Raw genomic sequence first — 22,058 nt, forward strand, 5'->3', positions numbered from 1 at the left:
AATACACAGTATAAGTCAGAATTATTAGCCCCCCTGTTTATTTTTCCTCCAATTTCTGTTTGATTTATGTTTTCAGTTTACATAATAGTTTTAATAACTCATTTCTAATAACTGATTTATTTTATCTTTGTCATGATGACAGTAAATAATATTTGACTATATATTTTCATGACACTTCTATACAGCTTAAAGTGACATTTAAAGGCTTAACTAGGTTAATTAGGTTAACTAGGCAGGTTAGGGTAATTAGGCAAGCTATTTTTGTAGACTTAAAAAAATTGCTTAAAGGGGCTAATGATTTTGACCTTAAAATGGTGTTTATAAAATTAAAAAAAAAAACGCTTTTATTCTAGCTGAAATAAAACAAATAAGACTTTCTCCAGAAGAAAAAAATATTATCAGACATACTGTGAATATTTCCTTGCTCTGTTAAACATCATTTGGGAAATAATGTTAGAGGGGGCTAATAATTGTGACTTCAACTATATATTGAAATGAAAATGAGATAGCTTTTAACTAATGACGTACTGTAATTGACAGTGAAATAAGAGGGTCTATGAAGAAGACTATGTCATGCACTGAGGAAGGCGATGTGCTGAAACCTCTGTGTTTTGGATCTCATAAGAATATAAAATAAAGCTATGGAAAGCAATTCTTTAATGAGCTCAAATCATGACCTGGCTAATAATATTGACTTTAAAATGCTTTTTAAGATAAAGAAAATGTATACATTATTATAGATAATTTCATTCTAGCTGAAATGAAACAAATTCTTCCCCTAGAAGAAAAAAAAATATTATAGGAAATACTGTGGAAAATTCCTTGCTCTCTTAAACATCATTTGGGAAATATTTGAGAAATAAAAAACATTCATGGGGGGGCGAATCATTTTAACTTCAACTGTAAGTAAAGCCTGGCTCACAAGGCAATCATTTTTAATATTCATAAACGATTGTTGCATGTCAGACTGCACAGCCATGATCTCCATATGTCACACTGTAAGCTGTCACAGTCAAACTGAATGTAGTGATGGCTGCTTTCGAAACACTGCTTCATGAAGCTTCGACAACTTTACAAATCTTTAGTTTCGAATAAGTGGTTTCAGAGCGCATTACAAACTGGAAAGGTCACAGGCATTTAGTAAATAACGCTTAACTGCTTCAAAACATTTTGAATTGGGCGGAACGACAGTTAGCATCGTCCCCTAACACCAAGAAGGGTGCTGGTTTTAGTCCTGGCTGGGTCAGTTGGCATTTCTGTGTGGAGTTTGCACGTTCTCCCTATGTTAGCGTGAGTTTTCTCTGGGTGTAGATGGATGAACTAAATTGGCCGTAGTGTATGAGTCTGTGTGAATGAGAGAGTGTATGGGTGTATCCCAGTACTGGGTTGCAGCTGGAAGGGCATCCACTACGTAAAACATATTTTGGAGAAGTTGGCGGTTCATTCTGCTGTGGCAATCTCTGATAAATCAGAGGCTTAGCTGAAGGAAAATGAATGAATGAATGAATGAATGAATGAATGAAAACATTGAAAATTCAATTGTTCTCCACTAGGGGCGATCTGTGTAATATCATAAAATCAATACTCAATGAATTCGCACACATTCTAGTGAGACATTTGTCAAATGAAACAGAATTATTGATTTATAAATTGTTAATAGTTTCTTGTTGGAAGGTTTAGCAGAGCCCACCATAAAACAAACAATAAATAAGTCTTGAAAACTTGATCAAGTTATAAAATTTGAAGAACGCATATTATCCGAACATTTAATTAATTCCTTCATTTTCCTTTGACTTAGTCCCTTTATTCATCAGGGGTCGCCACAGCGGAATGAACTGCCAACTTATCCAGCATATGTTTTACGCAGCGGATGCCCTTCCAGCTACAACCCAGTACTAAGAAACATCCATTCACGCTTAATTACACATATACACTACGGCCAATTTAGTTCACCCAATTCACCTATAGCGCATGTGTTTGGACTGTTGGGGAAACTGCAGAGGAAACTGACACCAACATAGGGAGAACATGCAAACTCCATACAGAAATGCCAACTGACCCAGCCAGGACTCAAACCAGCGGCTTTTTTGCTGTGATGCGACTGCTAACCACCGTGTCACCCCAGACATTTAATATTTAATGGCATTAGCTAAGCTGTGTTTTTATAGGTCATACTTTCAATTTAAAGCTTGCAATATGCGTCAGCACCTATAGCCTGGAGGTTAGTTAGTGTGTTTACAACACTACGGTGTTCACTTCTTGAGTGACTATGTTTAGCGGGTCTTGATTGTTGTTCATTCTGACTTTATGACAAGTGAGATCTTACAGTGTGACATAGTAGTCATGTTCATGCAGTCTGACATGCTACAATAGTGTAGGATTATTAAAACTTGCTGAGTCAGAGCCCGGCTTTACTTAAACTGACAGTAAAGTCTTAATATGGTCGGTCTACACTGTTAAACATATGCGAAAAATTAGCATTTTCTGTATTTTGTGATTCGTGTGTTTATTGTTTAGTTTTTTTACCGCATTTAATAACGCTTTTGAATTACATTCTGAGCAATTTTAAGATTGGAAAGTTACCATTTGTAATAGTTTAAAGTGTTATATTGTTTAGGTTGGTGTTATATATTATGCTACAAACACCTTGTAATAAACTGCCAATACATTTTGTGTTGATTTGCAGACTTATTTCTCTATATATTCTTATATAATATGATTTCCAACTACTAAAATGTCAATAAAAGTAATTTTGTTAAACTGTAGAGCTGAATCAACATCAAAAGTCGACAGAGAAGAGATCAACATTCCATAATGCAATTGACAACCGTAAACAAACAGAAAACACTTGTGAATCACAAAATACAGAACCTGTTAATTAAGATATATTTTACAGTGTAAACTTATTTTATACTTCTAGTTCTGTTAGAGCAGTGTTTCTCAACCATGGAGGACCACCAACGCTGCATGTTTTGGATGTCTCCTTTGTCTGTGACACCCATTGCAGGTCTTTCAGTCTCTGCTAATGAGCTGATGATCTAAATCAGGTGTGTTTAGTCAAGGAGACTTTGAAAATGTGCAGTGCTGGTGGTCCTCCAGGAACATGGTTGAGAAACACTGTATTAAAGTTCTTTTTTTTTTTAACACTTTCAACTTAATTTACTGCAAATCTCCAATTTCTCTTTCACCATCAGCTTCATCCTAAATCGTGCTCCTCTGAGAGGTTTTTCGACGTTGATACTTCGGAGATCTTGAAGCTTCGCTCTTTGGAGGCCAAACGGGTTTCACTAGTTTCACATTTTCGTCCAAAGAGAAGGTCTTTTTGTGTGAGACTGTTTGTGGAGGCCACTTTACGGAGATTTTATTGGGGCTCTGATTTGCATCTTTTTCCAACATGTCTGATAATGAACACATGCTGCTTTGCGAAAGTGAATATCTCCAATCCGATCCCTCGTGCTCTTTATCCCCCGTATCCCGAACGCCCGGTAATTCACTCTGACCGAATCCATCCTCCAGATTCCCTTTAGACTTGAAGAGCTGTTTGTAATGTGGCTGGCAGTATAAATGTCCATGGAGAGAGACAAAGTTTCCGAGGCTGTCAGACAACAGAGTTGAGTCATAATTCATAAGACACTGAAAACATATCGTAAATATATCTTGTTTGTAAACAAGAACTGCACTGCAAGCTTTCCATGCAGGGTGGAGTTTGCAAGTAATGGCATTTTGTGCAATAAATGTGTTTGAATAGTCACACTGTTAGACATGCTTGAACTAAATTAGTTGTTTATTCTGCTTCTAAAACTTGACAATACAAGTACACTTTAAAGGGGACCTGCTTTGCAAAAATAACACAGTTATTTAAACACAGTTGTGTGGAAACAGTCTGTGAATATCACCAGCTTTCAACTTTTAATGATAAAAAAAGTATTACTTTTATATTTAATAATCACACTTGATAAAAATAGTCTGAAGAAACACTTATGCTGAGTTCAGACTGCATGATTTTCAAAGTAGTCGTGTCACAGGTGTTTTCACACTGCATGACTATCTGGGCTAGCGTTTCGTCGCTGCCTTGTTTACACTGCAAGATGGATCAGCGACAGGGACATTCACATTGCATGACTTTACTATAGGAAGAATCGCCAACAACTTCATCCAAACTATGTCTTACAGCCAAAAACATGTAGTATATGTTTTGTTATTAACTACATAATGAGAAAGAAGCCTTTAATGGGGTAGAACATGTTACATGTTTGCTCACCTGGGTTTAAAGGGAATTAGCCATTTCTCCTCAACGTTGCTAATAAACTAATTTCTTTCTGTATGAAACGTCAAACAGACACGGTTGCTCCTGAGTCCTGTCAAACCTCCACTAGTTTTCCCTCCATTTCGTGGGTCCAAATAAACCGAAAAAGAGCGCTTTTAACTTCTCCCCCAGCCTCCCGCTGGCCTGCAGCAGGTATACACACACGCACACACAAGTGAAAGCTGCTCTCTCATTGGCTGTGGGCGATCGCTGATGTTATTTTCAGTCAAAATTCAATTCACACGGCATGATTTGAATCGACGACAGCTCCAGATATTTAGCACACCAAATATCTCACAGGCATCGGCGACTCATCTGCGATTCTCTCAGATCACGTCTTTGAAAGTTTATACTGTGTGATTGTTACACACGTGCACGAGCAGCGATTTGCCTGTGATTTCAGGCATTAGTCGGCGATTTCTCAAAACCTGTCGGCGAGCCAAAATCGGGGCTAAAATCACGCAGTCTGAACTTGGCATTAGACTGACATTCTCTCTTTGTACGTATCATCACAGGAGGAAAGCTCCGCTCATTAGTGACCATCTCTCCCTTATTAGGATAAGACGTAAGTCTTGTTTTTGAATCGGACACTATGCTGACACACAGGCATTCGTAGCCCCGCCCTCTTTTTAAAAGAGCACATTTGAATTCAAAGCGACAGTGATTAAAACGGCATAATTAGGATCAAAGCCAAATAGGGTTAGTTTCAAAAATAGGGTATTTTGAGCTAAAACTTTACACTCAAGTGTTGTCAGAGACTTTTTTTTACATTTTGGTACATCTTGGCCACCTTTATTATCCCTAATCAAGCATGGAATGAACTTTCACAGGCGTGTGAAATACACTGAGTATACTTTAAGTTTTTTTTAACACAATTTAAAAATACAATTAACACACTAAAAGTTACTATTGAATTACTAATAAATAAAATACCAAGCACAAAATGACTTCTTGTGAAATAAGATTAGTTAGCAAAGTTAACTAATCGTCCACACATTTGAATTAGACCTATATTAGTCTGACTGTAAGATTACTTGGCATATCTGTCTAGAAAATAGACACATACACTACTGGTGTACAGCTTGAGACAACTCAATGGCACTGATGTATCTTAAGATCTGTCGTTTCCAATTTAGACAGCTCAAACATGCAGTTTAGTCTCAGACTAGCCTTAAGCCTAGAAAGGAATATGTAATATTATGCAAAAAAAAAAAAAAATTAAAATGAATAGGTCACTCAATTAAAATCCCAAAGAAGTAAAAAAGTAAAAGCAACTATAATCCAATATTTCCTTACTTTGAAGCATGTGTCAATGAACAATATTGATCTTATTCGTCAATGCAGAAGTGCGCTCGTTTTTGCGATTGTGTTGGAACTTCTGATTCAGCTCCCTATGGGAGAAATGACTAGGAATAATAAACGGTCAAACTACTTGCTCTTTAAACAAGTGTGTTTATGACTATACAGACACAGCAGAATTATATAATAAGAAAATATCAATTTGCAACATCAAGCAGTATAACAAGCTGTTTTTAACCTTTAAAAATGAATGGAACTGATTGAGACCGGAAGTCGTTAACCAAAAGGATTCAAATGGCTGCGCCCGCTCATATTAGCGATCAGTCGTTCATTAACGATTTGTTCATTTTTAACGAATCTTCAATACGACTCGGGAACTACGAGTCCTCTCAGGGAGTGATTCGTTCATCCGCGCGTGTGCACATTTGTGCAGGTGGTATCGTTCATTTCAAGTCTTTTGATTTGTTAATCGCGGAAAAGCAGAAGCCAATCATATGCGTTTAGAGCCAGAAAAAGAATTGATCCGTTCATCTTGAGTCCACTATCGGGTCTGAGTCACTCGTTCATCACGGGCCAATCATATGCATTTAGAGCCAAAAAAAGAATTGAACCGTTCATCTCTCGAGTCCTCGGGTTTGAGTCACTCTGTCACGTGATGAACGAACGAGTCAAGAACCAGACGACTCGAAAGATTAACTAAATATCATTGCTCCTATCGGCTCAGACTGTGTACATTGGTTAAGATTATATGTGACTGTCAATGTAACGTGAACGAACCACTGATATTTGAAGACATGAAGAGGTGAGCTGAGCAAAGAGATAAAAATACCTTCACAGACAAAAGAGCAGGTAAACATTGAATTATTATCTATTTTCTCCTTCTTATAGTATTCTATTTAGGACATATTTGTCATGTGATCAACCTTTTGGGCTAGTTGTAGATGTGTTTGGATGCAATTCGTAACATTTTAATAATATTTTGGCAAATTGAACCAAATGAACGACATGACTCGAAAAAAGATTCGTTCATCTCAATAAACGCGACTCAAAGATCCGAGTCAGTAAAATGATCTGAACTTCCCATCACTAGCTCATATGCGAAGAATAAGGTCAATAGACTAAATATGCAAAAACCTTTCTGTCAGAATAAGTCAAGTATACTAGTGTATAATAAGTGCATTATTAAGTATATTTAAGTACCTACAGTATATTTCAGAAAAGAACATAAAAACTAAATTTAAAGCAAGTAAATTCTCTAGGGTAAATCACAAATCATAAAAAAATATATAAATGATCAGTTTTAAAAATAACACTCACAATTTGTCATAATTTATAAAAAGCTGAAAAGAGGTTATAGTTTGCTTTTTGCACTTTCAACTTGATTTAGTGCAAAGGTGTTACCCTCAGTATCGGTATTTCAGAAGTTCAAACAGACAAGATATTTTGGTATGTTGTCATTAGAGTAACTAGATGTAAAGCCACCGCCCTCTTCTGGAAAGGGGGCGGGGAGAAGCAGATCATTTGCATTTAAAAAGACACACACAACTACTGTTTTTACTTCAGACCAAACAAATGGCCTTTATAACATGAATAATCAATGATTTTAAACATGTAGAAGGACATAATATAACCTGTTTAATGTAAAAAAATGTACCATCCTTAATTTAGTTAAAATTTCATTAAAGTTGTATTTTTATTATTATTCTATCTACAGCATAAACAATACTGAAATTGAACATAATATAAGAGTTGAAATACTAGAATACTTCTACAATAATACTCTCTGATGTTTGGATTGGTATAAGAACAAACTCTTTAGCATGAGCAACACTCTTTAATTACTAGTTAAAACAATATTTTGCATACCCCAATATGTTTTTTGTAGTACAAACAAGTAGCCTTTACATGGAATAATCAATCATTTTTAACATGTAAAAGGACATAATAGAACCTGTTTAATGTTAAACAGGTTTAATGTTAATGTTATATCCTTAATTTAGTTGGAATTTCATTAAATTAGTATTATTGTTATTTCATATACAACCTAAACATTACTGAAATTGAACATAATATGGGTTGAAAGACTAGAAAACTTCTATATTTTGACTCGCTGAAGTTTGGGATAGATTTAACAACAAAGAACAAGCATGAGCAACACTTACTCATAACTTGCAACAATATTTTACATACCTCAATTTGTTTTTGCAGTGCTCGCAGAAAAAGCATGATTTATGGAACTTCTTTTTGTCTGCTATCAGGCCTTCCATCGGGTAAACCCTCTTCTTGCACACCGCACACATCTCGGATTTTGGTACTCGAATCTAGTAAGGGAAAAAAAGTCCTCAGATTTGGGAACAACAAATATTTCTTAAGCAGGCCTTTGTCAAACATGCAGTATATCTACACCATGCAGGCCAATCACATCAACAACTTCCATGTAAGATCTGTCAATGACAAAAATGGGATTAGTAAAATGGCAAGATTAGACGCACAATAACACACATTAATACTTCTCAAACTCTGGAAAAAAAGTAACACTTGAGACCTTTAACACAGATATGTCAATGGTGAAAATATAGCTTCAGTTAAATAAATAACATTTAATTTATTACAATACAAAGATTTAAGTTATTGTTTGTTTATTTTTTTAAGTAACACACATTTGTGTATTTTTAGCCAAACATGTGCTGTTTAATGTGCAGACAATAAAATAAAATAGAATATTAAATAATTAAATAAAATGAAGTAGAATAAAAAACAATAAAATAAAAAAACAATAAATTAAAATATTCAATAAAAAATAAAAATAAAATAAGAAATAAAATAAATTATAAAATAAATTATTAAATAAATAAATAAAAATAAAAACAAAAAAATAACAAAATATAAAAATAATAGCACAATAAATAAGAAAATGAAATAAAATAAAATACAAAATAAAAAAAACTATAAAATAAAATAAAAAAATAAAGAAAAAACAAGAAATAAAATAGAATAACATAAAAAATCAAATAAAAACAATAAAATAAAACGTTAAATGATGAAATAAAATAAAATAACAAGAAAAAATAAAATAAAATAAGAAATAAAATAACAAATTACATTAAATTAAAATAACAAACAATAAAATAACATAACAATGTAAAAATAAAAATAGCACAATAAAAAATAAAATTTAAATAAAATACAAAATAAAATAAAAAACTATAAAATAAAATAAAACAAAATAAAGTAAAAATAGAATAAAATAAAAACAATAATTTACTTTTTTGTTTTTAATTATTTTTTTTCATCTCAGCCATTTTATTTGTTTTACCTAGATGAGTGTACTGAATTTCAAAAACAAATTGGGTTATAATGTGTGGTGGCATTTTAAGAAATGTAACGAACTCACAAAAACTGTGAATTATAAAACATGAAGCCACATTGCCTTTTCACAGGTCATACTGAGACACACAAATAAGGCTTTGTTCTGTATCAATCCCTAAAACATGCTGCTTTTTAAAGTACATTTGATTCCTGCAGCACTCTCAAATGCTAATGAGACAGAGATGAATGGCAATTATGGAGAAAGCACTCAGTGTTATTGAGATATTTGAAATTCTAAGCTGATAAATTGTCTGTTTTGATTTTTGCTGTAAGTGAAGGTGCTGTAAGCGAGACTAGACAAAGAGAACTTGTGATTGGCTAAAAAAGCCAAATACAGAAAGATTATTAAATGATACCTACTCAATTTAGACATGCAAGTTTGAACACTTACTAAGTGTGGTGTTTCAATAAAATAAAATAACCATAATAGAAATAAAATAAAATAAAATAAAATAAAATAAAATAAAATAAAATAAAATAAAATAAAATAAAATTAAATTAAAATAAATAAAATAAAATAATAAAAAATAATAATAAAATTAAATAAAATTAAAATAAATACAAATTTAATTAAATCAAAAACAATAAAATAATAAAAAATTAAATAAAAAAATAAAATAAATTAAATAAAACAATAATAAAATTAAAAACAAAAAATAATAATACAAAAATAATTTTAAAAATTCATAAAAAAAATAAAATAATAAGTGTCAAGTAATAATATTGCGTCTGGTAATTACAAAATAAAAATACACAAAAAACAAAAAGAAAATTCAACAAGTAAAATTAGAAGACTTTTAACATGCACATATATAAAGTGAGTCACTGTCACATTCACACATGCAATCTCTTATGTAAATGTAGCTTTTAGGTAAAGCTAAACACTAAACCAGCAATTCCGTGCTACTTTAAGGTGTTTTGCAGAGACTTGTTAAAATTCATTCCTGTCATGCACTGCAGGCATATTTACAGCAGTCTCGCTTTGATGCACTAGTGGGTGGCTCAACTCTCTCACCTGTGACACCTAAGCTTTTGAACACACTCTCACTTTCTGTCCACGTTTTGTGGAAGTTCTTCATCAGTTCCTCTGCGGAAGCTTCGGGTGATGCCGTCACCTCTGGTGTCTTTTTCTTCACGGCATCAGCATAGGAAAAAGGTGCCCGTTGTGTCGTAACGCTCTCAGTGTGTTTAGAAACCATGGTGGTGCTTGTTGATCCGATAATTTTAGTGCCGAACTCGTCAACAGAAGAATAACACTCAGTGACTGTTTTTGTCTCCGAAAAGCCTGTTGGATCGACAGACTTGTCTACTTTCACATCTTTGCGCACAGGCAGAGGGGAGCTCAGCTGGGAGCATTGTTCCCTCTCTGGAGGAAGCTCAGGCTTTGAACCTTCAGATGCAATTTCACTCACTCTTGACTCTTGTTCCTCCTGTTTGTTTTGTAGTGCTTTGAAGGGGGAACTTTGCTCAATCATTTCAAAAACATTTTTAATATCCTTGATGTTGAAAGCAGCCATATCCTCTTGCTGTCTTGCTTTCTTCTCCGTATCAAGCTCCAGGTCCTCGGTTTCCCTGCCAGGCTTCTCTGTTATGTCAGCTGGGTCTTTTCTAATACTAACTTTCTCCTCTGACGTCTCAATTGTTTTGGCTTGTCCAGACAGGTCAACCTCTGAGACTTTCTCCACCTCTTTTGCACTTTTAGACTTGACGTCTTCTTTACTTGTGCCTGAATGCTCAAGAATATTAAACACATCTCCACTTATGTTAGCATTAATAGACATTACTGCTGTTTGAAAGGACGCATGAGTCTCTGTGACTTGTTTATCTTCTATAGACACTACTGCTGTTTCAGATGATGTCATTTTGACTTTTTTCTCTTCGACAGATTTAGAATCGATTTGGATCTGCCGATGAAACGTGGCAGGTGACTCCACAATTTCGGACTTCTTTCCTGAAACCACAACGTGAGGCACTGGATCTGGTGAAGCCCCACGGGAGAGTGTAGCTGTGGCCTTTCTGAGCCGGGTCAAACTATCTGCTCGACTTGCAGTAGGTGAAGGTGAAGCCCTGCTTATGCGAGAGCTTGGCGTCTCAGACCTGCGTGGCGGAGGCGTTGGTGGTGTTGGGGAAGGTGCTGCTCTCTGTGGTGAGTCAGTTCTCCTTGTAGACTCAATGGTGATGAATGTGGGTGAAGGCGAGCGCATGCGCAAAGATGGGGATGGACCTCTGGGGTCAGGAGTTGTAGTGTTGCTCATTTGTTGCTTTCGGCTCTTACGTTTTGTCTTTGTCTCCTCTTTGACCACCTTCTGAGTTTCACACTTCGTAGAACCAATAGAAATCTTTGAAATTCTTTGTGTGGTTCCGCTAACAACCAATTTTTCTGATGTGGCCTCACATTCATGCTTTTCAATAGTGCCTTCAAAGAGCATTAAAAGGTTTTTTACATGAGTGAGAATTTCTTTCAACTTCTGCTCGTTGTGTTCAGCCGCTGCCTCTTCCAAATCACTCTTCTCTTCGGGCCCCAAAAGCCAGGCAGGCATCTCATTGAGGAGCGTCTTTACAGACTTAGAGTCCATTTTTCCCGCAACCCCCTGCAACTCTGAGATATGAGACAACATCTTCTGTGCTTCAGCTTGTCTTAGAGATGTGTCGGCACTCTCCGCCGAGGACTCAGCAGGCTCCTTTTGTGCAGATTTGCCTGTCATTTTTATTGGAACATTTCGGCTTTCATCTTTTGATTCCTCAGGAATCTGCTGGCTTCCACCAGCCTGCTTTTGAAGTTGCACAGCCATGCCCTCCTCCTGGATACTCTGCTGTTGGACTGTACTTTCAGTTTTGATGACCTCCTTGTAAAACTCTGCGTGTCCCGCTTGAACGGTGCGCTGTGTTTGCACAACGGTGATTTCCTCTTGTTTTTCATCTGATGTCAAGACTGGCCACTTAGGCTCAGCAGGTGTGGCCTCTGTAGGCGAAACCGATGCGGTGTTGTTGCTTTGAGCTGCCTCTCTGTCTTTCTTATTCTTGCTCCTCCTTTTCTTTTTTGGAGCGGCAGGAGGCTCGTCTACAGGCTTCTCTTTTGCCATTTTCTCCACTTTACCCTCTGTTTCTGTGGGGCTTCTTTCTCTGCTTTCTTTCACCTGAATGTTATCCTGCTCCGCTGTGGCTTTCTCACTGCTCTCCAGTTTAACACTCTTGTTAATTTTCTTCACCTTTTGACAGTCTGGCTTTTGTGGCCTCTGCTCAGCATCCTTAATTTGAGACTCTTTGTTTGCTTTGGATCGATCAGATAAGCTTTTTTCTTGATTTTTCTTTGGAGAACTTTCCTCTTTTGTTTTGTCCTCAGATAAAGATATGCTGCTCACATCTTTTTCGACAGTCTCAGATGCATTTGTAGGAGCACTTTGAGTTTTGTCTGTTATGACAGAGGCTGTTATTTCATCTTTGTCTATGCTTTTAATAACCGTTTTGGTCACCTGTTGTATATTGGTTGTCATAGATCTCTTCTTTTTCCTTTTGGTTGAAGTGGAGGTGGTCTGCTGCTGACCTGAAGAGCCCAGCGATGACTGATTAGAGATAATGCTCTGTTTAACTGAGGAAATAACAGGAGATTCTGGAGGAGATTGCTCATTTGTGGCAGTGATCAAAGCCTTGCTTGGGGGAGCATTTGAAAAAGCTGTGTGCTTGGATGAATCATATGAGTCTGTGGCTGATTCCGATTTGGTCACACTCTTTTGAGCTCTCTCTTGAGTGAAATCAAATGATATGCTTGCCTCTGATTGCACCGTGCTCGTGCTCTCTGAAGAAAGCATTTCAAGGGCTGCACTGACTGACTCGTGCATGAGGATTTCAAAGGCTGGGGAGCGTGATGGTGGTGGCGGCGGCGTGCAGCTTTCCTCCCTTTGCTGTCTGTACTTCTGTTCAGCTTGTATTAATGGGGTTTTGAATTTGCTTACCGGGGATTTGCACACTGGAGGAGGAGAAGGGGGAGGGGTGAGCATCAAGTTTGTGAAAACTTTCTTGGGAGGCCGCGGAGACTCCGGTGGCTGTTTTGTTAATGCAGACTGAATTTTAGAGGATACCATGGTGGACTTGGCTGATGATGTGGTGACATTTTTTCTACTTTCTTCTACAGAATGCACATTTATTTGCTCAAATGAAATCGCTGGCTCAAGCTTGGGTACTTTGCAAAGCATTGGCGCTTTGACGGGTTTGACAGTCATTTTTGTGGGTTTGGATGGTGTTAGGCTGGGCAGCGGAAGGATGTCTAGTTCTTGCTCTGTTGGAGGGGGAGGAAGGAGGTCTAACTCAGCTGTGGGTGGAGCAGGGGGGAGAGGTGATGGAGATGGTGGGGGAGGTAAATGATCGAGTTCTGTCTTGGCTGGATCACCAGGAGGAGGTGTTGGGGGAAGAGGAAGATCATGATCACCTCTGATGCTCGGAGGAGGAGTGGGAAATGAGATGCTGTCATAATCTGGAGGGGGTGATGGAGGAGGAGGCAGAGGGGGTTCCGGGTCAAGTAATGGAGGTGGCATACACATGTCCTGCTTTTTTCTTTTATCCAGTCTGATTAAACCCTTACAGCCACTTTTTTTGAGGTTACGGAAATCAGTCTTCAGCGTTTTGACACCATGTGTTTGAACAATTGTTTTGTGCTCCAGCACTGTGGTCTTTGTCTCCTGGCTGCATGTTGTGGTGTGGCCACTGATTGTAGAGCTCTCTTGACATCCATATCTGTTTTGCATTGATTGCTTGTGAGTGCTCTGTGATTCACTGCTCATATCAAGGTTTTTAACTGCAGGGGTGGGCCTCTGTGCTGGGATGTCTTTCACAGATGGAGACGGGGCTTTGGCAGGAACTTTGACCTTTCTAATCGGTTCCCTTCTGGGAATCGTTGGGCTCGATCTGCGTGCTGTTTCCATTAAGGATTTTATTGTACCCTTAACGTCTCCTTTAATCACCTCTTCTTTCTCTGATTGAACTTGCTCTTGGGTGTCATAGAGTGACTTTATTGAAAGCTTCACGTCGCCCTCTGTGCTAGCTCTACGTTGCATTCTGGGAGACGGAGGAGGCTCTAGTAGCAGTTGAATCTTTCCTTTCACATCTCCCTGGACACCAATGTCCTGCTGGCAAACCTTTCTCTCATTTGATGCTTCTTGTAGACTCTGTATTGCAGTGTGAATGTCACCCTTAACAATCATCTCCTTCTCCACCTCTCTCACAGCATGTTTGGCCTCTTCCAGCGATTTCAATGTACCTTTGATGTCACCTGGCACCAAATCTTCTACGACAACTTCCACCTTGGTGGAAGAAGAGTCTTTGAGTAATTGCAGGGCTCCTTTGATGTTACCAGGGATGATTTCGGGCTTTTCTACCTCTTTGGGCTGATTTTGGGCCTCCTCAAGAGACCTCAGGGTCATAGTTAAATCAGCTTTAACAACTTCTTCTTTTTCCAGAACAACCGCCTGGTTTATAGACTGTGTCAGTGAATTCAGCGCAGCTTGCAGGTCTCCTCTCACAATCTCTTCTTTTTGTAAATGTTCAAATGAGACTTGAGGCTCAGTCATGAAAACCTTAACTGTGTTATGAACATCGCCAGGCACTATATCTTCCCTGTCCACCAGACGACCAATTTGAGCTTGATTACGTGTCAGGATGAGTTTCGTTTCCTTAATATCTCCCCCGATGATTTCCTCTTTTTCAATTTTACCCAGGTCTCCCTCATCTGGCTCTACCTGCAGCTTTTTGAGGTAATCCAGTGCACCTGACTCAATACATGTAGAATAAAAGCTCACCTTTCCCCTTTCCGTTTCTTCCACTTTAATTCTCGCAACCTCCTCTGTGTCTGGATTGCAAAGTCTCTCTAGGCACCCTTTCACATTACCTCTGACTATATATTCTTTCTCGGTGCTTGATTCCTCGTGAGAATTGAATAAAGAGTAGATGGTCATACGAATGTCCCCCCTTTCGTCTTCCTGAATGAGAATGCCCCGTTTGCCAGTGCTCTCCTCTTTCAGCAGGTTGTTTATGGCTTCCTGAATGTCACCTCTCATTATCTCCTCTTTCTCCACAGAGGTGCCACTGTGCTCTTGGAGCAGCTGTTGCACAGTTCCGCTGATGTCGCCCCTCTCCTCTGCATTTATAATGATTTTCTCCTCTGTTTTCTCCTGTCTGTTGAGGAGGTTTATCATGATGTTTTGCAGATCTCCTTTAATGATTTCTTCTTTTTGAATCTCAGGGGCATCTTTGTTCATAAGATTGTACTTTGCCATGCGAACATCTCCAATTTCATCTGCTTCTATGATGATGCCTTTGGAGTCTACCATTTTCTGGGTGTACAATTCATCAAGGGTGGCCTTGACACTTTTACCAACAATCTCAGTCTTCTCGACTCGGCTCTCATTGAATTCAGTGAACGGTGTGGTTTCAAAAAGCCAAGTTGTGGATTTCACATCTGCTTTGGGTATGTCTTCAGAAACCACTTGTATATGTTGTTCCTCACTCTCATTAATATGATCAAGAGGATTCTTCTCAAATAGCCACACAGACTGTTTAACATCCCCCTTTAGCTGTTCTTCCAGAACAACAGTTTTCATCTCTTCCTCTGACTTTTCAGCATGGATCTGATCAATTGTGTGAGTTTCGAACATCCATTTTGCTGTCCTGACATCTCCTTTGTGGATTTCACTCATGCTGACAGTGCGCACCAACTTTTGAGACATTGCATCAGATTCAAAACGCTGCTTGTTTGTTTTAACATCTCCTCCCTGAATGTCCTCGACAGTTTTGATTGATATTTTAGCATCTTCTGCAATCTTATCAAGGGCCTGGGTTTCAAACCTCCATCTTGCTGAGCTGACATCACCACTGTGGATATCTTCCTGTGTAACCGCTTTTAAAATGTAGACCTCATCTGTCTCTCTAATTGAGTCCAGAGGCTTTGTTTCGAACAGCCAACGGGCTCCTACTACATCACCTCTTTGTATTTCTTCTTTTGTAAGCGTGGTCACTTCATGATAATGGCCTTCTTTGTCTTGGATAGCATAAAGAGGCTGAGTCTCAAACATCATGGCGTATGTTTTCACATCTCCTTTTTCCTCATCCTCTCTGATGACTTTCTGCAGCTTTCCTATTTCAGCCTCAGAGTCTTGAATCTTATCTAAAGAGTAGGTCTCAAAAATGAATCTACCTTTATCAACATTGCCTCCCTGAACGTCTTGTATCATCCGGGCTCCTTTCAGCTCACTGGGGTTCTCGGATATTTCATCTATGGGTTGGTTTTCAAATAGCCATTTGCAGTTTCCAACATTTCCTTTCTGAATATCGTCAGCTTGAGCGCTTCGCAGCTGTCTCATAAAGTCCTCAGAGGTTGAGCTCACCACGTCAGAAGACTGGGTCTCGAATATGTATTTCATCCGAGACACATCCCCTGACTGTATATCTATTTCAGTCACACTCTTAAATGCTTCTCGATCCTCTCCAGCGATGTTCTCCAGGTTCTCCGTCTCAAAGAGGAATCGTGCCATGCGGACATCTTTCCCATGAATGTCCTCTTGGTTCACAGTGCGAATTTGCAACACCTTTTCTGAGTTATCCTGTATGGCATCAAGGGTTTGAGATTCAAAAAGCCAAGTGCATGTTTTCACATCTCCTTTTTGAACTTCATCAGAGTCTTTTGTACTCTCAAGCTCTTCCCTTTCATACAGAGTGTCTATAGGTTTAGTCTCAAAAAGCCACTTACAGGTTTTGACATCACCTTTCACTATGTCTGCTGTTTCCTTAGTAACACACTCGTCATCTTCAATATTGCTGAAATACTTAATGGCATCGAGAGGCTGTGTTTCAAAAAGCCATTTAGCTGTCTTGACATCTCCAGATTCAACCTCTTGTTGGGTTATGCCCTTTATGATTTGGAATTTAGAGATGCTCTCATCGAATTGGTCAATAGGGCGAGTTTCAAACATCCACTGGCAGCTTCTGACATCTCCTTTGACGATTTCTTCCCGCCTTACAGTTCTGACCTCATGGTAATGTCCAGAGCTGTCTTGCAAAGCGTATAATGGCATGGACTCAAATAGATCTTTATTGGATCTCACAGAACCAGTGGTGACTCCCTCAACTTGAATCCTTTGACTTTCGTCATACTGGCTTAAATCATATGTTTCAAATATTTGCTTGTAATTTCTCACATCCACATTTTCAATGTCCTCCAGATTCACAGTTTTTGTGATTTCCTTTCTCTCCTCTCTGATCTGCTCCAGCGGCTGGCTCTCAAACAGCCACTTTTGGTGTCGTACATCTCCTTTCTCCTCAGATGTCATCATTCTTTTGAGTTTCCCCACCTCTGCAAGCTCTTTTATCTCATCTTTTGGAGCAGTCTCAAAAAAGTGTCTGGCAGATTGGACGTCACCTCCTATAATTTCCTCTGCACTCGCTGGTCTGGCATTGGAATCATCCTTTAATGTATCCATCGGTTGTGTCTCAAACACCCAACAATTTCTACGGACATCACCCTTGTAACTTTTATCAATTTGTTCAGAATCTATTGTTTTCATAAACACTTTCTTTTCCTCTTGAATGTCTTCCAAACGTTGGTTCTCAAACAGCCATCTCTGATGGCCTACATCACCTTTTTCTTCCTCTAATGCTACAGTTTTAAGTCTGTGTGCCTCATTGTCCTCATCTTTGATCATCCTCATCAGTGCTTCATTCTCAAACTTCCATTTCTGATGTCTCACATCACCTTGTTCTTCCTCGTACACAGGCCTTTTTTGTAGTTTTCCTACCTCTGGAAGCTCTTTCAGTTCATCCGGTGGAGCGTTTTCAAATAAGTGTCTTACAGAGCGAACGTTGCCTCCGATAATCTGTTCTGTGGCAACAGGTCTGGAGTTGGCATCATCTTTAAGTGTATCCATCGGCTGTGTCTCAAACACCATGCAATGCTTGCGCACATCCGCCCCGAGAATCTCTTTCTGCTGATTCTGCAGTCTCTCCCACTGGGAGTTTATGGAGTCAAGCCTCTTTGTCTCAAACAGCCATCTTCCCCTTTTTCCATCACCCATATGGTTGTCCTCCATGGACACACTAGAGATGAGCCTGACCTGAGAGATGTCCATCTTGATATCATTCAAAGACTGCGTCTCAAAAAGCCATCTCGATGTTTTGATGTCTCCTTTCTCAGTCTCCTCTCGACGCACAGAAGTTATCAAAACCATTTCGCCAGAGTGTTCCCTCATCACACACATGCATTGAGTATCAAACATCCATATAATTTTCTTGACTTCTGACTTGATCTCCTCCAGTACAGACTTTAAGCTCAGCAGCTGCTTTTCATCCATGGTTTCGGTGTCACCCAGAGAATCCATTTCTTGGTTTTCAAATATGTACCTCACAGACTTCATATCCCCTTCTGTGGCTTCATGTGTGAAGATTACTTCTTTGGTTTGCTCATCGTCAGTGTGAAGTTTATTTAGTGTATCCATTGGCTTTGTCTCAAACAACCATGCAGCAGCACGCACATCTCTTTTCCCAACTTCGTTCACAAGGTAGTTTCGTTTAGAATCCCGTTTCTGTCCCACCTCATCAATAGGCTGCATCTCAAACATCAAAGCTGTGTTTCTAACATCCCCTCCTGCGACAAACTCCTGCTGAACAATCTTTCTGCTTTCCTCTTCATTGTCCGAGTCATCCTTAATGCAATCCAAAGGTTTATTCTCAAACATCCAACGCATGGACTGCACTTCCCCTCTCAGAATCTCATCCCACTCCAGATATTCACGATCCGGGCTTCCATTTGAATTCCTTCCGGTGTGTTCAAACTGGTACGCTGCCTCTTGAACATCACCCACAGCTTCGATGTCCTCATCATTGTAGAAATCTTTTTCCAGGTCTTTCCTGACATCTGGGTGAATGTGTTTGCAAAGACGCTTCAGTTCCATTAGCTCCCTCTGTCTGAAGTGTTGCTCTCTGTTTACTGTGTGTTTCACTGGTTGTAATGGGGGTTCAGGGAAGATTTCAGCATCATCTGAAGGCTCCTCTAGTAAGTCGGGTGGAGGTGGTGGCAGATATTCCAGATCTTCTTCATCATCGATATATTGATCGTCAAAAGTAATCAATGGTTCGACAAGTTCTGCTTTATTTGTGGAAACACTATTCAGAGTGCTTGCTATCTCAGTCCTTACGGTTTGATGGGATGCGCTGACATCTGATTGCAGTTGTGCACGGCTTTTGTCACGTTCAATCTTTTATAGGGAAAAAAATAATTCATATAATTCAGTGTGACTTTGAAATGACTTATACGTTTGCTGGATCAGATGGTTTGGAAAAAGCTCTTCATTTGAATAAAAATGGAATATTCAAAAGTGTAGTAAATTGCTTCTAAAACCTTTCCAAGGTTTTTGTGCTCTTACTTTGCATTTAAAAAAAATGAAAGAAGAAAACATTTTTCTGCTGTTATTGTGGCTTTAAAATTTAATTTGTTTATTTATTTATTGCCACATCAGCAACTTGTGGCTATTTCATGGCAAAATGGATATACACTAAAAATATTACATGATAAAACAATTTCGTATTACAATAAAAAGTTACTTAGACAAATATATAAATAGAAATAAATATAGATAATATAGATTTTTAATCATTTATATTTGAAAAGGTTTTGCTTGTAATTTTTTTAACCCTTGTGCCAACTTTGTGTAAATGTAACTACTGGAAAATGCATCAGATTAATAGATATAAATTTATTTTATTTATTTTCTGCATAAATATATTAATCAAGCTCAGTTCTGATCAAAACTACTAAATGCTTTAAAAGATTTTAACTTTTTAATTCCCACATTCATAAATGATGTCACTAATTTGACGAAAAAAACTAAACAAAATTACTTATTTTCAATATAAAAAGTAGTATTCATTCATTCATTCATTCAATCATTCATTCATTCATTCATTTATTCTCTTTTCGGGTTAGTCGGATCGCCACATCAGAATGAACTGTCAACTTATCCAGCATATGCTTTACGCAGCGGATGCTCTTCCAACTGCAACCCATCACTGGAAAAAGGCAGTCTCCAGCAAAGTCTAAGCAATTTTGCAGTTTTGATCAGGACTAAGGGTGATTAACAGATTTATGCCAAAAACACACATTTTTACAGCAGTTTAATTCAGTGGATGTTTTCATCCTTAGCATAACAAAAGGGTACAGAGTGTCACTGATTTTTTTTAAAGCATTTTTCCTAAATATGTGGCAAAATTATATATGTAATCCAAAATACTTCCGCTAGCTGAAACTCAGAGAAAGTTATGGCCAAATTCAGACTCAAAATCACCTTAGAATGGATGAAAACATCCCTAAAAGCACATAAGGGTTAAGATAAGGGTTTTACAAATTACAACACAAAGTTTACTGACTGCTTAGCAGCATATACCGAATTTACTGAATGATTTCTCAAACAAATAAATGAATAATTTATTTCTTAAAATCCTTTTCATAAATGCATTAGACACACTTCCCTAAAGCAATCAATATCATTTAATTATACTAATATAAAAAGTCTTTCTCATGAGCTTTAGTGACAAGTAAAACATGAGAAAATCCTTACTTCAATAAGGATTACTTATCGATTGAAAAGCTCAAGCAAGAATGTTTTACAGACTATGCCTAAGACAGCTTTCACTTGTTTCCTTTTGTTTTATAGGTAATATTAGAAGATATTAAATATACTTAATATTACTCATATTAAAATATACTATTTATAAAAATAAGTCTACATATGTTATGTATGAAGGACAAAACCTGCAAAAACAATAAGTAAATAAATAAATAAATATGAAAATAAATAAATGAATTAATTGATAAAATCACAAATAACTGCATAAATAAATATCTAAATAATTAATCGTGCTAATAAATAAATAAAAATAATAAATAAATGTTGAGGGAATCAAAAAAGATATAAACTAAAAGTGGATTTTTTTTTCCTTTTTACTAACATTTATTCATTTTTGAATGCAGTTCCATGTTGGCTTTGTTTGGCATTTTCTTATCCCCCCAGCATTCGTGTAATTTATTTAATTATTTATCTGCTCGCACTAAAGGCTTCACCTATGCTTCTGCGTGAAGTGCAAGCAAAACCGACTACCAGCTAGCTTTTCATTTTTTTAGTATTATTGCAGAGCAACTCAAACAGCACGCAGACCTGTAAATGCACGACCATTCAGACCAGTCAGGCCGATCACTCGATTCATATTTATATATTTAAAGTGTATCCGGAAAGTATTGATAGCACTTCACTTTGTAGTAATGTTACAGCCTTATTCCAAAATTGATTCAATTCAATTATTTGCTCAAAATTCTACACACAATCCCCCATAATGACAATGTGGAAAAAGATAGATTGAAATTGTTGCAAATTTTTTTAAAATAAAAAAAAACCTGAAAAATCAATAGAATAGGATCAATAAGATTCAGGTCTGGGTTCTGGCTGGGCCACTTAAGGACATTCACAGAGTTGTTGTGAAGCCAATCCATCTTTATTTTGGCGGTGTGCTTTGGGTCATTGTCCTGGAAGATGAACTGTCGCCCCAGTCTGAGGTCAAGAGCACTCTGAAGCAGGTTTTCATTCAGGATGTTTCTGTACATTACTGCATTCATCTTTCCCTCTATCCTGACTAGTCTTCCAGTTCCTGCTGCTAAAAAAACATCCCCACAGCATGATGCTGCCACCACCATGCTTCACTGTAGGGATGGTATTAGCCGGGTGATGAGCGGTGCCTGGTTTTCTCCAAAAGTAACACCTGGCATTTACTCCAGAGAGTTAAATTTTAGTCTCATCAGATCAGAAAATTTAGTTTCTTATGGTCTAAGAGTCCTTCAGATGCCTTTTGGCAAATTCCAGTTGGTAAGAGGCTTCTGTCTTGCCACTCTACTATACAGGCCTGATTGGTGGATTGCTGCACAGATGGTTGTCCTTCTGTAAGGTTCTCCTCCCTCCACAGAAGAACGCTGGAGCTCTGATAGAGTAACCATCGGGTTATTGATAACCCCCCTGACTAAGGCCCTTCTCCCTCGATTATTCAGCTTAGATGG

General features: G+C 37.8%; 1 protein-coding gene across 11 annotated transcripts in view; it reads right to left on the bottom strand.

Moving 5' to 3' along the window:
• Window positions 1–814: 814 nt before the first annotated feature.
• Window positions 815–22,058, bottom strand: part of xirp2b (xin actin binding repeat containing 2b) — a 221,409-nt gene continuing 200,165 nt past the window's right edge. For 5 of the 11 annotated variants that reach the window (XM_087268418.2, XM_087268416.2, XM_087268420.1 and 2 more), the window contains 3 exons: window positions 9,990–19,212; window positions 7,796–7,926; window positions 815–3,595 (listed from right to left, as the gene is read on the bottom strand). In XM_087268418.2, the coding sequence (XP_087124544.1) occupies window positions 7,835–7,926; window positions 9,990–19,212 (9,315 nt within the window). In that variant the 3' untranslated portion in view covers window positions 815–3,595; window positions 7,796–7,834. Of the gene's footprint in view, window positions 3,596–7,795; window positions 7,927–9,989; window positions 19,213–22,058 lie in introns of those variants that run through there. The other 6 variants (XR_015499909.1, XR_015499906.1, XR_015499908.1 and 3 more) reach the window with 6 other exon arrangements.

The sequence above is a fragment of the Danio rerio genome, chromosome 9, assembly GCF_052040795.2.
Source record: "Danio rerio strain M-AB ecotype USA chromosome 9, GRCz13ab, whole genome shotgun sequence".
Taxonomy (NCBI): Eukaryota; Metazoa; Chordata; class Actinopteri; order Cypriniformes; family Danionidae; genus Danio; species Danio rerio.